The following is a 13853-nucleotide window of genomic DNA, read 5'->3' as shown; positions in this document are numbered from 1 at the left end:
TTGTGAGCTGGGATAGAGTGCTGCCTAATAGACTGATGAATTCACTTTACTCCAAAAGTGGGCCCCAAAAAGTCCTGTCTCTCTTCTCCATCCCTTCCCTCTGCACCCTTTTCTTACTCTTTCTTCCCAGACTCATCCTGGCTTCTATTTGCCCTTGTGAACCACGGGTCCAGCACACACCCAGAATGTTGAAGAATATATGCCGTGGGGCTCATCAGTGATGGTGGGGCCACCTTTTCTGCCTGACTCTCTCCCATGGGCTGTAACCTGTTCAGACATGTGGGAAAACAGTGGAAGAAATACATCTCCAGCCCCACATTGCTGAATATCTTCAACTGTTTGACTTTATTTGTTGATTTGACTTGTAGATACATGTGCATGTAAAAAAAACTATTTTCCATAAAAAATGCATGAGTATACAGAGTAAAGTACCTCTTCCCCAACCCTATCTGCTAGGCCCTCTGCTCCCATTTCAGAGGCTACTTATGTGTACCTTTTTAGAGGTCGATAGCTTATCATTGTTAGCCTTTAAAAGTCATTCTCTCTTCTTTCTAATTCCATTGCTGGGGCTACTGGATTTACCAGCTGTGTTCTTCCTGTACCTACTTTCTCCATATCACCTCCTCCCTCAGACTATGACCCCTGGCGGACAAACAGTTGTGAACAGAATGAGTCAGACCCCATCCCTGCCAACTGCACTGGCTGTGCCCAGAAATTACCCCTCAAGGTAATGCTTCTGGAAGACACCCCGAGGAAATTTGAGAGACTCCATCCTCTGGTGATCAAGGTGAGCAAGAAGCCTGACTCTCCCGCTGATCAATCACCTGTTCGATGGCTAGAAAAAACCAAGCTTTGTGACATTCCTGATTAGAAATTCTGTGTTGTTCTGTTTTGCTTTTGTTTGCTGCCTTGCCCAGACAGGACAGCCCCTGATGTCTGAGGAACTTCAGCAGTTCTTGTGCCGGTACCCTGAGGCAACAGAAGGCTTCACTGAAGGGATTTTCACCAAGTGGTGGCGCTGCTTTCCTGAACGGTGGTTCCCGTTTCCTTATCCGTGGTGAGTGTGGGTTCTGCGTGAGTGGAGAAAGGGCGAAGGCCAGGTGTCAAAACAGTAATAACTACCACTGAGACCCTAATGTACCTGCACCATGTAAGCACTTCACAGTACACCCTTCAAGTCAAACCATATCCAGGAGTTCCCTGTTGAAAAACCAATAATGAGAGGTAAAGGTGATGAATCAAAGAAAGGTATCACCATGGGTGGACACCAAGATTGCTTAATAGAATCATAATTTATTTCTAAGTTTGTGTTTAGCATTTGTGTTGATACAGAATGAGTCCTGAGCTTTGAGGGCTGAAGAGAGAGCCCAAAGAACAGAAGGGAAGCATCACTTCCTAACACTTGGTTGTGCTGACAGCATGCCTTGGTATCTAGTGCCTGTTGCTTATCTTGGTCTTTTTTTCACATCAGAAAAGTGGGAATCAGAGAGGTTAAGTACCTTGCTTAAGGGCATCCAGCCAGGATTGAAACCCATGTCTTTCTCCCTTTTCCTTCCTGTGTCCTATGAAAGACAGGGTCCACTTCTTGGGGTAAAGGTAGCTCTCTAGAAAGAAAAGGAAAGCCAGTTTCTGTCTAGAACCATTCCAAAAGAGAATTAAAATTGCTTTTTTTGAGCTTTTTATTAGATAACTTCTCAATGTTTCTGCCTTTCTTTAAATTTTCTGTTTATTTGATAATGGGATATTCAATTTAACAAGCTCATCAGGCTTCCCACTGCATGCCAATCCACTGCATAAGAAGGTTCTCGATTTTTGCCCCCTCATCCTCCCTTCTTCTCTTTCCTGCCTGGCCTGCTGTTACTTCAATGTCTTTTCCAAAACAGAATGAATGGATCATTTCTTTCCTTCCTCTATATGTTGTTTTAGCTGGATTTTATAAACACCCCACCCACATGAACAAATCTTGGCTGTAGAGTTTATGCCTGTGCGTGTACATATTACAATTAATTGATTTGGCATGGCTATTCTACATGGACCTAATACTTAAGATATTGTCCTGATATTTTTCCCCCTTTACCCACCGCCCACAGTTTTCCCACCCTTGCTTAACTAACTCTCGATCATAAAGACAGGCTGGCTTGCCAGTTTAATTGCTTTTTTTCTCTCTCAACTTTTACAGGAGAAGACCTTTGAATAGGTCACACATTTTACGTGAGCTTTTTCCTGTTTTCACCTACCTGCCATTTCCAAAAGATTCCTCCTTGAAAAAGTGCTTCCTTTTTCAACCGGAACCTATTGTGGGGAGTAAGGTAGGAAATTGTGAGAGGGACCCATTTCTTGGGACACAGGCTGATGTCATCAAAGTCCTTCCTGCATGTCAGTTTAGGGGGTACAGTAGAGGGAAACCCACATAATCTACTGTTCTCTCCTGCAGGGGCCCACCCTTTTACAAAGGCATGCTTAGAGAAAGTGTAGTTACCTTATAAATCTCTTTTCTGCCCTTAACACTTTCTGACTTTAAAGGAACTAGAATAAGGAATCCCAGATGTGAAGGAACCTGAGCGTGTGGTTATTCTGACTTAGTGCCTCGGCCTAGAAAGCAGGCAAACTATAAATGAATAGGCCAGCTTACTCTATAGATAAGGGGTCTGAGCTCCAGAGATTGAATGATTCACCCAAGGACACAGCAAGTTAAGAGGAGGGCCCTCGCTCCCAAGTGGGCTTCCAGAGAAGTAAACACATGAGAAGCCTCAGGTAAAGAACTGGAAAAGCAAACAGCTTAGGAGCCTGGAGAGGTTTGGGGACAGAAGAGTTGACAGGCACATGACTGAGGCAGGCAGCCCAGTTTGGGAAGCAGTGCCTCTCACCTCAGAGCCCATGCTTACCTCTCTGAAGCCAGCAGGCTCAGCAGAACTATTCTCTGTGTGCGTCTGTTTAGTTTTCTCTGAATTGCTCTTTTGTTGAGTCTCATTCCTAAGGAAGGTTTTTCAGCCAGGATTGGTTTTGAAGAATTAAAAGGATGAATTTTCCTTTGTAAAAAAAATTAAATTTCCCAAACTATGACCCCTACCAACTCTTAGCTGTGTCTTCAACCTCCTGATACTATTGTTTGGCTCCAGATTTGCTGAATCGTGTTAGAGGAATTTCAAAGCCTATAAAAACAATCATTTTGTCTAGAAGCAAGAACTGTCTGCCAGCAGTAGGGTGGAGATACTGGGCTCTTGCCTCAGATTTTAAAGATGTTCATCCTGCTGACCAAAGCTAGAACTCAGGGTCCTACTGTGATTTTGTCTTCATAGTTATGATACAATTCTGGGTGAGGGCCTTTATCTTGGTTTTCCCACTTGAATCTGAAGTTAATTTCACCAGCCTGCTTACCAGGGACACCAAGGAGCCCAGCCAAAGGGGTAAATACAGAGTCGCTCAGACACCTCTCAGAGTCATCTTGTTGTGGTTCCCAGGATGTTTTGGCAAGGGGAGTATCCCAGATAGGCAAGAATCCTGAGAGTCTGGTTTCATAGAGCATCTGTTCCCCACCCTGGCCCAAGCTCTCCTTTCTCCACAGCCTTGTTACTCCACCCTGCTGTCCACATCCCTGGGCCCTGGGCCCTTGTGTAGTCACATGTCTGTGGGCCCAGGAACTAAGAGGCAGCCTTGGGATAGAAGATGGGAAGTGAGGAGCTGATCATTAAGAGGCACTGGGGGGGTCAGTGGAGGGGCTCTGAGGCCTGCCTCACACCCATGCCACCATGTTGCCTGGGGCTGCCTGCTTCATCCTCTTGTCTGTTGCTTCCCATTCTGAGTGTGGAGGAACATGGCCCTGCCTCTCTCAGGCCTGTGAAAAAAGAGATACATCCACCTAGTTTTAGTTGTTTGGGATTTTCTTCAAGACTGCGGATGTCAGGGCTTTCACTGGTGTTAGTACCAGTCAGTTACAGGCCAGCTCAAGACACTAGTCCTCCTTAGTCCTCTGTCACTACAGCAGCAGTTGAAATGGCTCTCATATTGCCATGGCAACAGTCATGTCCAGGGCTTGTGGGAACAACAGAGAAACCAGGGCTCGGGGCAGGAGGAGATGAGACCAAAACACAAGGCTCCAGAGGCCCCGAGGGGCGAAGAGAAAACCAGGACATGGCCCAGGGAGACAGACTTCTGAGCCCTGCCTTATGTGGGCATATGAAGGGCAGGGGCTGGCGGGGAGACAGGGAAGGGGAGGCCCCAGGGGTCTTCTCTCAACATATAGGTTGGAAGAGAAGCCTGAGCAAGACCCCCCTCTCCCTTTATTCCTGGTTCTTGCCACACCCCAACCCCATGGTCACAGCTCTGCCTGGTACCCAGCAGGTTGCACTTAATGCCTGTTGGTGGCAGTAGTGCACCCAGAAGTGCTGCAGTCACATCCTGTGCAGGGGCACATCCTGGTTGTCTCCCTGGTTTTCAAAATCAGATGCAAATCTTAACTGTCATTAGTTTTTACTCAGTAACATGATGTATCTGTTCACCTGGGTCTTGCCAGAAAGTATAAACTTGAACTTGCTGCTGTTTGAGTTTCATAAAAACTCTGGCAGTAAGAAATACAATTCCATGGAACATTGCCCAAAAGATACACAGACTGTTTATTTCTTAAAAAGTCTGAATCAAATCAGACTCTCAGAAGATTGCATACTTAGACTGACATGTGTTGGTCTCTGGTAGACTTTTGTTAAATTGCAATTAGGTATTTTGCCTTTGGCTTCTTTTGAAGCTGTGGCTAGAAAGAGTTGTGAGTTTTGAAGCTCGTGCTATATCTGCTGTAGAGCTGTTGTTGAGGATGTTACCCACTAGATCTTATAGCCTCTCTTTAGGAGAACCCACAGAAGGATTTTACCCTGGTCTTAGTACTGGGAGATGCCATGCTTAGGATAAACTAGTTTGTTTCAGACACAATTGTGGATTGTGTTTTTGTTGTGTTTTCCTCTTTGCTTAGACTGTTTGCAAACTCGGAGCCATATATGTAAGGATTTTTGTGTATTGATCTCCCATGCCCCCGGTTTTATTTTGTTTTCTTTTTCCCTCCTCTTCTTCCCCCTATCTTTTTTCCCCTCCAGATGCATAGGATGCATGATCTGTTTACTGTTGGCAGCGGTGAGGCCATGTTGCAGCTCATCCCTCCCTTCCAGTGCCGAAGCCACTGCCAGTCAGTGGCAATGCCACTAGAGCCCGGAGATGTTGGTAGGTGGGGCCTCTGGAGGGCAGGGTCAGCTGAAGGATCTTTTTAGTGTTTTTATTTATTTATTTTTTTTTTTTATTTTTGAGAGGGCATCTCTCATATTTATTGATCAAATGGTTGTTAACAACAATAAAATTCTGTATAGGGGGGTCAATGCTCAATGCACAATCATTAATCCATCTCAAGCCTAATTCTCATCAGTCTCCAATCTTCTGAAGCATAACGAACAAGTTCTTACATGGTGAACAAGTTCTTACATAGTGAATAAGTTCTTACATGGTGAACAGTACAAGGGCATTCATCACAGAAACTTTTGGTTTTGATCACGCATTATGAACTATAAACAATCAGGTCAAATATGAATATTCGTTTGATTTTCATACTTGATTTATATGTGGATCCCACATTTCTCCCTCTATTATTATTATTATTTTTATTTTTAATAAAATGCTGAAGTGGTAGGTAGATGCAAGATAAAGGTAGAAAACATAGTTTAGTGCTGTAAGAGGGCAAATGTAGATGATCAGGTGTGTGCCTATGGACTAAGTATTAATCCAAGCTAGACAAGGGCAGCAAAACATCCACGGATGCAGAAGATTTCTCTGAAAACAGGGGGGGTGAGGTTCTGAGCCTCACCTCTGTTGATCCCCAATTTCTCACCTGATGGTCCCCCTGCGACTATGCCTGTCTTAGGTTGTTCCTCCCTTGAGGAATCTTACCCGTCTCTGGCTAACCAGTCATCTTCCGGGGCCATACAGGGAAATGTAAAGTTGGTAAGTGAGAGAGAAGCCATATTGTTTGAAAAGGTTAGCTTTTTACTTCTTTGCAGATTTATGCCCTGTGGCTTCTATGCCCAGCACTTGTCTTGAGGTATCTTTACCACTTGGAGGAATTATGATACTCGGTAAATTCGATATGAGGCATGAATTCTATTTAAGGGTTGTAATTAGGAAGGAAGAAGAACAGCTATAGAGGTAGCATATGGAAGAAAACATGGGAGGATTGATTATTTCTTTGACATATCTTCTTGTCGAGTGCCTTAAGCATGTATAGGTTTTAAACTACTAACTAACTTGCGCTCACATATTAACATAATAGGAATACAGTGACATAAACAAAGCAAATCTATAATTACCATCCATCTCCAGTGAAGCCAAGAAAACCATTTAGGCACCCTAGGCATTTGTGAAAATTTATCTATGATATGATGGATATTGTCCAACTGTACTTGAACAGTCTGAGAGAAATCAAACAAATTAAAGCAACCCATTTCTGGGATCTGTTCACATCCCATATGTTCTTTTTTTTTTTTTTTTTTTGAGAGGGCATCTCTCATATTTATTGATCAAATGGTTGTTAACAACAATAAAATTCAGTATAGGGGGGTCAACGCTCAATGTACAATCATTAATCCATCTCAAGCCTAATTCTCGTCAGTCTCCAATCTTCTGAAGCATAACGAACAAGTTCTTACATGGTGAACGAATTCTTACATAGTGAATAAATTCTTACATGGTGAACACAAGGGCATTCATCACAGAAACTTTCGGTTTTGATCACGCATTATGACCTATAAACAATCAGGTCAAATATGAATATTCGTTTGATTTTTGTACTTGATTTATATGTGGATCCCACATTTCTCCCTCTATTATTATTATTATTTTTATTTTTAATAAAATGCTGAAGTGGTAGGTAGATGCAAGATAAAGGTAGAAAACATAGTTTGGTGCTGTAAGAGGGCAAATGTAGATGATCAGATGATCCAGGTGTGTGCCTATGGACTAAGTTTTAATCCAGGCTAGACAAGGGCAGCAAGACATCCACGGATGCAGAAGATTTCTCTCAAAGCAGGGGGGGTGAGGTTCTGAGCCTCACCTCTGTTGATCCCCAAATTCTCACCTGATGGCCCCCCTGCGACTGTGCCTGTCTTAGGTTGTTCCTCCCTTGAGGAATCTTACCCGTCTCTGGCTAACCAGTCATCTTCCGGGGCCATACAGGGAAATGTAAAGTTGGTAAGTGAGAGAGAAGCCATATTGTTTGAAAAGGTTAGCTTTTTACTTCTTTGCAGATTTATGCCCTGTGGCTTCTATGCCCAGCACTTGTCTTGAGGTATCTTTACCACTTGGAGGAATTATGATACTCGGTAAATTCGATATGAGGCATGAATTCTATTTAAGGGTTGTAATTAGGAAGGAAGAAGAACAGCTATAGAGGTAGCATATGGAAGAAAACATGGGAGGATTGATTATTTCTTTGACATATCTTCTTGTCGAGTGCCTTAAGCATGTATAGGTTTTAAACTACTAACTAACTTGCGCTCACATATTAACATAATAGGAATACAGTGACATAAACAAAGCAAATCTATAATTACCATCCATCTCCAGTGAAGCCAAGAAAACCATTTAGGCACCCTAGGCATTTGTGAAAATTTATCTATGATATGATGGATATTGTCCAACTGTACTTGAACCATCAGACAAATTAAAGCAGCCCATTTCTGGGATCTGTTCACATCCCATATGTTCTTTTAACCATAGATAGTCTATAGTCATGAGATTTTGGAGTGCTACAACTTGCACCCCTCCCAACTCCTGGTTGAGTTCCAACAGTACAGATCCGGTCAAATTCGTTGTCTCACTGTATGCACATGCCAGCCTAGACATCTCCCTCCTCATTCTTATGGCAAGTCCGGGAGACGGTGGGCTGGATGCAGCCACAACCGCAGCATCGTCCGGATCCCTGTGGAGGCTTTTTGATGATCATCCCCCGGCACAAGTCCTCCAGAGAGTGCTGATGCCGGAAGCTCCTCCTCATATCGTATCTTAGTTCATTTTCTAGGTAGCCAAGCTAGGCCTTGATCTTCTGCATAGAAACAAACAGACCCTTTGCCCACACTTTGACATGCCCTCTATACCACTGTGCAGAACTCATTGGAGGTCAGCACACAGGAACTGCTTTTTTTTTTTTTTTTTTTTAAGAGAAAGGAATATTATCAGAAAAGAGTACCTCCATAGCTGATCATCTGACACCCTTTAAGTGATCAACATTAAGGATATTTAAAGCATGCGTTGATCTTTGATTTACCAATAGTTTTATCCTATCAAGGAGTAATCCCCCTTTTCTTTCTTTCTTTCTTTTTTTTTTTTTTAATCTTTAATCTACACTTACATGAAGAATACTATGTTTACTATGCTCTCCCCTATATCAGGTCCCCCCTAAAAAACACATTACAGTTACTGTCCATCAGCTTAGCAAAATGTTGTAGAATCACTACTTGTCCTCTCTGTGTTGTGCAGCCCACCCTTCCCTTTCTCCCTACCCCCATGCATGCTAATCTTAATACCTCCCTTCTTCTTCCCCCCCCTTACCCCTCCCTGCCCACCCATCCTCCCCAGTTCCTTTCCCTTTGGTACCTGTTAGTCCATTTTTGGGTTCTGTAATTCCACTGCTGTTTTGTTCCTTCAGTTTTTCCTTTGTTCTTATACTCCTCAGATGAGTGAAATCATTTGGTATTTCTCTTTCTCCACTTGGCTTATTTCACTGAGCATAATATTCTCCAGCTCCATCCATGTTGCTGCAAATGGTTGGATTTTTCCACTTCTTATGGCTGAGTAGTATTCCATTGTGTATATGTACCACATCTTCTTTATCCATTCATCTACCGATAGACATTTAGGTTGCTTCCAATTCTTGGCTATTGTAAATAGTGCTGCGATAAACATAGGGGTGCGTCTGTCTTTCTCAAACTTGATTGCTGCGTTCTTAGGTTAAATTCCTAGAAGTGGAATTCCTGGGTCAAATGGTAGGTCTGTTTTGAGCATTTTGATGAACCTCCATACTGCTTTCCACAATGGTTGAACTAATTTACATTCCCACCAGCAGTGTAGGAGGGTTCCCCTTTCTCCACAGCCTCGCCAACATTTGTTGTTGTTTGTCTTTTGGATGGCAGCTATCCTTACTGGTCTAAGGTGATACCTCATTGTAGTTTTAATTTGCATTTCTCTGATAATTAGCGATGTGAGCATCTTTTCATGTGTCTGTTGGCCATCTGTATTTCTTTTTTAGAGAACTGTCTGTTCAGTTCCTCTGCCCATTTTTTAATTGGGTTATTTGTTTTTTGTTTGTTGAGGCGTGTGAGCTCTTTATATATTCTGGACGTCAAGCCTTTATTGGATCTGTCATTTTCAAATATATTCTCCCATACTGTAGGGTTCCTTTTTGTTCTATTGATGGTATCTTTTGCTGTACAGAAGGTTTTCAGCTTAATGTAGTCCCACTTGCTCATTTTTGCTGTTGTTTTCCTTGCCCGGGGAGATATGTTCAAGAAGAGGTCACTCATGTTTATCTTTTTAGTTTTTATCTCAAAAAATATTCTAAGAATTAAATATTGCCTTCACAAAAATTCAATTAAGTAGAGTCAAAAATAGTGTTCTTTTATTAAACAGGGCTGATACTTATGCTTAGATGGAACAACTAATGAGAAAATGGAGTAAAGAGAAATGTGCTGTAGGTACATTTAGCATGTATATGTCCATTCAAGTTAGTAGAGTTTATGGAAAATATTTGGAGCAATCTTTTATTGTACATATGAGGAAATTGAGATCCAGAGAGGAGAGGTGAATTTCCCAAGGTTCCACCATCAGTTAGGCAAAGCATCAAACCTTAAGTCTCTCCTTTAACCGAGTCAAGCCAGGGAAGTACAATTCCAGATTCAAGAAACTCTTTCTGTGCCCATTTTGCTGATAAAACAATGCAAGCAGTATGTAAGGGCAGCAGCCACACAAAGACCATGGGTCCCACAGCCAAGTCACAGCCTCCCAGTCATGACTCACCCTTGGCTATGTGATTTCTCAACTGTGACTTGTTCTGGGCATTGTATTCTAAAAGTCCATTCCAAAGAAACAGGTTTGAATCAACTGCTCTCAATCTGACTGTAGAGTTTTCTTGGCAGAAGCAATTCAGCAAGTGTCACCACTGCCCTACTTTTTATTGGCTCACAAAACCTAGGGGAGGTCTGGGGTCCCTGACAGAGCCCAGACTGGTTTTCCAATTGATTTTTTTTTTTAATTTTACCTGTTCAGAAGACCCTAATCCCTGGAAACCTCTCACTTCATTTAGAGGTAGGGGTGCAAACTACAAACTATTCCAAGCTTTAATCCAAGTTACATAACTCTTCAGTTTAGAAGTGAAAAGATAAAAATAATGCACAAACTAAGTATTAAATGATAATGCAGCACAGTTGGCCTGGTCCTCGGGAATTACCGCAAAGGGGATTCTTCTGTAGAAAATGTTGTGAACCTATTTTCCTGTAGTGGAGTGACCTGCCATGAGGCCTGACTGTTGCACAAGTTACGTGTGGCATTTTGAGCTGGGAGTGTGCAGCTGTACTTGAAGAAGTTGCTGTCTTAATACATTCTACAAACAGCCGAGAAAGTTGAGACAACTACAGAAACACCTTTGTTATGTAAATTTCCAGGTTTCCGCTCCCACAGGGGTCTGGAATGCCAACTATAGAATTAGGGGGAAAATTTTAAATGAGTGACTGGCAGGATCAAAGAAGCCTTGAGCCTCAAAGGCTGGAGGGAATAGTCCAGAATAGCCTAAAACCCAGATCATACTGTGCTGTGACTGGCCAGTTGGCCAGCCAGAAGGAAAGGAGCCCTGTGGTTGGTGGTGTCCATGAACAGCAGCCACAGGATGGCATTGTGGAGAAGGAATGGGAGACTGAATAGGACAGAAGGAACAGGGCAAGTCTGGAAGAAGAACATGAGTGGGGGGTTGGGGAAAACAGTGGGAACCTGAAACGATGGCAAAAGTAGAAGCAATGGCTGCTGCTGCCTCAGTTAAAATGAGGATGGAAAAGCAGACCTTGATGATGAAGAATGACTTAGTGGTTGTAGGACAGATGGCAACTCTGGTACCTCGGGACCCTTAAGGATGGCATGTGACAAACAAGTTATGTTTTTTTTTACAAAGTAAGCATTGTCCTGTGAAGGCTGAAGGGAAGGGGACCAGGTTACAGATCACTGGGAAACCTGTGTGATGGGAGGCCTTTTCAAGAATGGTGTAGGGGTCAGGCAGCAGAGGCTGCTGTGATTGTACAGTGACTGGTCATAATGACATTTCTTGAGTCACCACGTAGAGGTTAAATTCTATTCAGTTTAAAGATGGCTGGGTTACATCATACTCGAAAAAATTTCCCCATCAGGAGATTATTGAATGTTAAGGTTTTAAAGTTTACCTTGCTAGCCCACTCAAATGGTGTATAGGACAGTGATTCCTAAACAGTCCTTCAGATGATGCTTGATCCCAAGGGTAGGAACTGGGAGCCCCTTGGAAAGGCCCTTGGTAAACAGGACTCTTGACTTTGGAAGTGCCTGTCTTGATATGTAGTGCACGTTGGTGTATAAACAGCTCCAAATAACCTTGGAGGAACCTAGTGTTTTTGAAACTTTTCTTGACCATGGAACCTATTTTCCTTGGACTATTTTATGGGATGCTACCGTTTGCAGAACACAATTTAGGAAGGCTAGTCTGAGCTAATCTGGATGTTCTGTAATAAGACCATACCATAGATAACTTAAGGACAGTTGGATAGGGGGTCCTGCTCCCCCTCAGAACTCATCCTGTGTTCTGGCTGATAAAGATGAGATCGATCTGAAAATTGATGCCCAACATCAGCCTCACCTAAAGCATCCTACCTTTGTAAACCTGCTCAATAGTGATTCACAGTTACTCAGGTGAGGATGGTGATAAAGTGCTTTGGTTCAGGGTGGCTCCTGTTGGAGGTCAGGTTACAGAGAGAACTGATAATGGGAATATTTACATCAGAAAAGCCCAAAGAATACAGACTTTCAAAGCAAGACTCACCTCTGACTCTGTGGTTGCAAACTGAGGGCAGCTCTGGCAGACCTGCCTTGTTTGTGCCCACAAGTGTGCCCAGGCCCTGACACTCATGTGCTTTCCTGTTGCTGTTTTCCTTCAAGGCTATGCTGGTGCCACTCACTGGAAGGTCTACGTTATAGCCAGAGAGGTCCAGCCTTTGGTCGTTTGTGATGGAACCACCCTCTCGGAACTATAGGAAACAACTATGTAGAGGAACAGCTTTGAGAGCTGAAGATCAGAATGAAAGGAGGGAAATAAAAACAAAAACTATGACACCATTTTCCAGGGGGTTGATTACTTAGTTACCTGCCCTGTGCATGCATGTATGAGCCAGCTGTGTGCTGGAGGCAATGGCCAGAGCCTGGCCCTTCCAACCCTTCCAGCCCAGCGGCTTGGCCAGGACTTTGCTATTACCCATCTGTGAGAGACTGGGTTCTTCCAGGCCTTTCAGCACTGTCGCCTTGAGGCTGCTCCTCAGACAGGAAACAGGGTTGGTGCCTTCCCTCACTTGCATGGCACAATCCCCTCTGCTGCCTCCCTGGCCATGGAGAGGACAGCCAGCAGGCCTTAACTTCAGAGCCATCCTTTACTACGTGGGCCTGCTTGTCGTTTCTTCCTGGCCACACCACCCTGTTTTTTGGAAAGCCATGGCTCATTAAAGAAGTCATTGCAGTTTCCCAAGCAGAATGGATTCTAAAACCAGTGAAAAAAGATCAGGCAACCTCAAATTGCACTCAAGAAATTCAGTTATTTCCCAGAGTTGAGGGCTCCAGAAGTGTCAGTGGTGCCAAGCTGGAGTCTGACTGTAATTGAAATGGTAATTCCTAAGGTGATACTTTCCTCCACTTCATCAGGTTCCTGTGCCCTCTCCCCCAGCTCCCTTGCCTGTCTGGATGGGTTTCTCCCAAGTTGGGCTCCGGGTCCTGCCTCCCTGGGCCAGGCCAGAGCCCTTAATGCTGAGGCAGCACTGCTCCTGTCAAGCTGTTTGTCGACACATTGGCTTTTACCACATGTCTTCAGCGGGGGATGAGTTAGTGCTGGCCGGGGAAAGGGTGCCTCCCCAGGTTTGATCTTTAGGGTCCAACTTTCTGGAGGAAAGATGTTTAACAGATGTGTCAAGCTGATGTTGTAATGTGGCTGGGGAAGGAACTCCAGACCCAAAGTGCTTGCCAGCTGGGTATGTGACTGCGATGCTCTGTCTTAAAGTGATTCCTCTCTTTGTCCTGGAAAACAAGGTGAGGCATTTTTATTTTTTGTAATAATACAAAGCTGTGTTCTTCAGACGGGTTGATTCACTGTACTCACTGCTTTCCCCGAGTGCTTTTAGTGTGTACAATCAAATGGTATAAATTAGGACACACTTTTCTTGCTTCCTTTTTCCCTGTATTATTCCTTTATTGACAGTTCAGGGTATTTGGCCTTTGGTCAGGCTGTGGCCAAGATGAAGAAGAAACCACAGTGTGGCCCCTGGTTCTGAATCACAAATGAAGTGGGCCCAGGGTGGGTGTCTGTCAGTTCCAGAGCGGTAATAGACAGTGGTGAGGGAAGGAAGTGTATCTCCTTGCGGGGACTCTTCACCCCTTGAGGCGCCTCTGTGCCATGTCTCTGGGCCCTCTTTCTCTGCACATGTTGTGAGCGGCCATGGGGATCATTGGGTACTTGAAGGGCCTGTTGGTGGGCTTACAGAGAACAAGTGGTTCACAGAGCTCAGGTGGAAACACAGCCTCCTCCGCACGCTAGGATGGAACTAGGGTGA

At 43.8% G+C, this 13853-nt stretch overlaps 1 protein-coding gene across 5 annotated transcripts in view; it reads left to right on the top strand.

Annotated features, from left to right (window-relative positions):
* Positions 1-13853, top strand: part of C16H6orf89 (chromosome 16 C6orf89 homolog) — a 65697-nt gene that overhangs the window by 26917 nt on the left and 24927 nt on the right. For 4 of the 5 annotated variants that reach the window (XM_037004433.2, XM_037004432.2, XM_073224363.1 and 1 more), the window contains 5 exons: positions 633-787; positions 918-1057; positions 2180-2309; positions 5085-5208; positions 12199-12375. In XM_037004433.2, the coding sequence (XP_036860328.2) occupies positions 633-787; positions 918-1057; positions 2180-2309; positions 5085-5208; positions 12199-12293 (644 nt within the window). In that variant the 3' untranslated portion in view covers positions 12294-12375. Of the gene's footprint in view, positions 1-632; positions 788-917; positions 1058-2179; positions 2310-5084; positions 5209-12198; positions 12376-13853 lie in introns of those variants that run through there. The other variant, XM_073224364.1, reaches the window with a different exon arrangement.

The sequence above is a fragment of the Manis javanica genome, chromosome 16, assembly GCF_040802235.1.
Source record: "Manis javanica isolate MJ-LG chromosome 16, MJ_LKY, whole genome shotgun sequence".
NCBI classification, from domain to species: domain Eukaryota; kingdom Metazoa; phylum Chordata; class Mammalia; order Pholidota; family Manidae; genus Manis; species Manis javanica.
The sequence above is the reverse complement of the archived record's forward strand: the minus strand, read 5'-3'. Positions and strand labels throughout refer to the sequence as shown.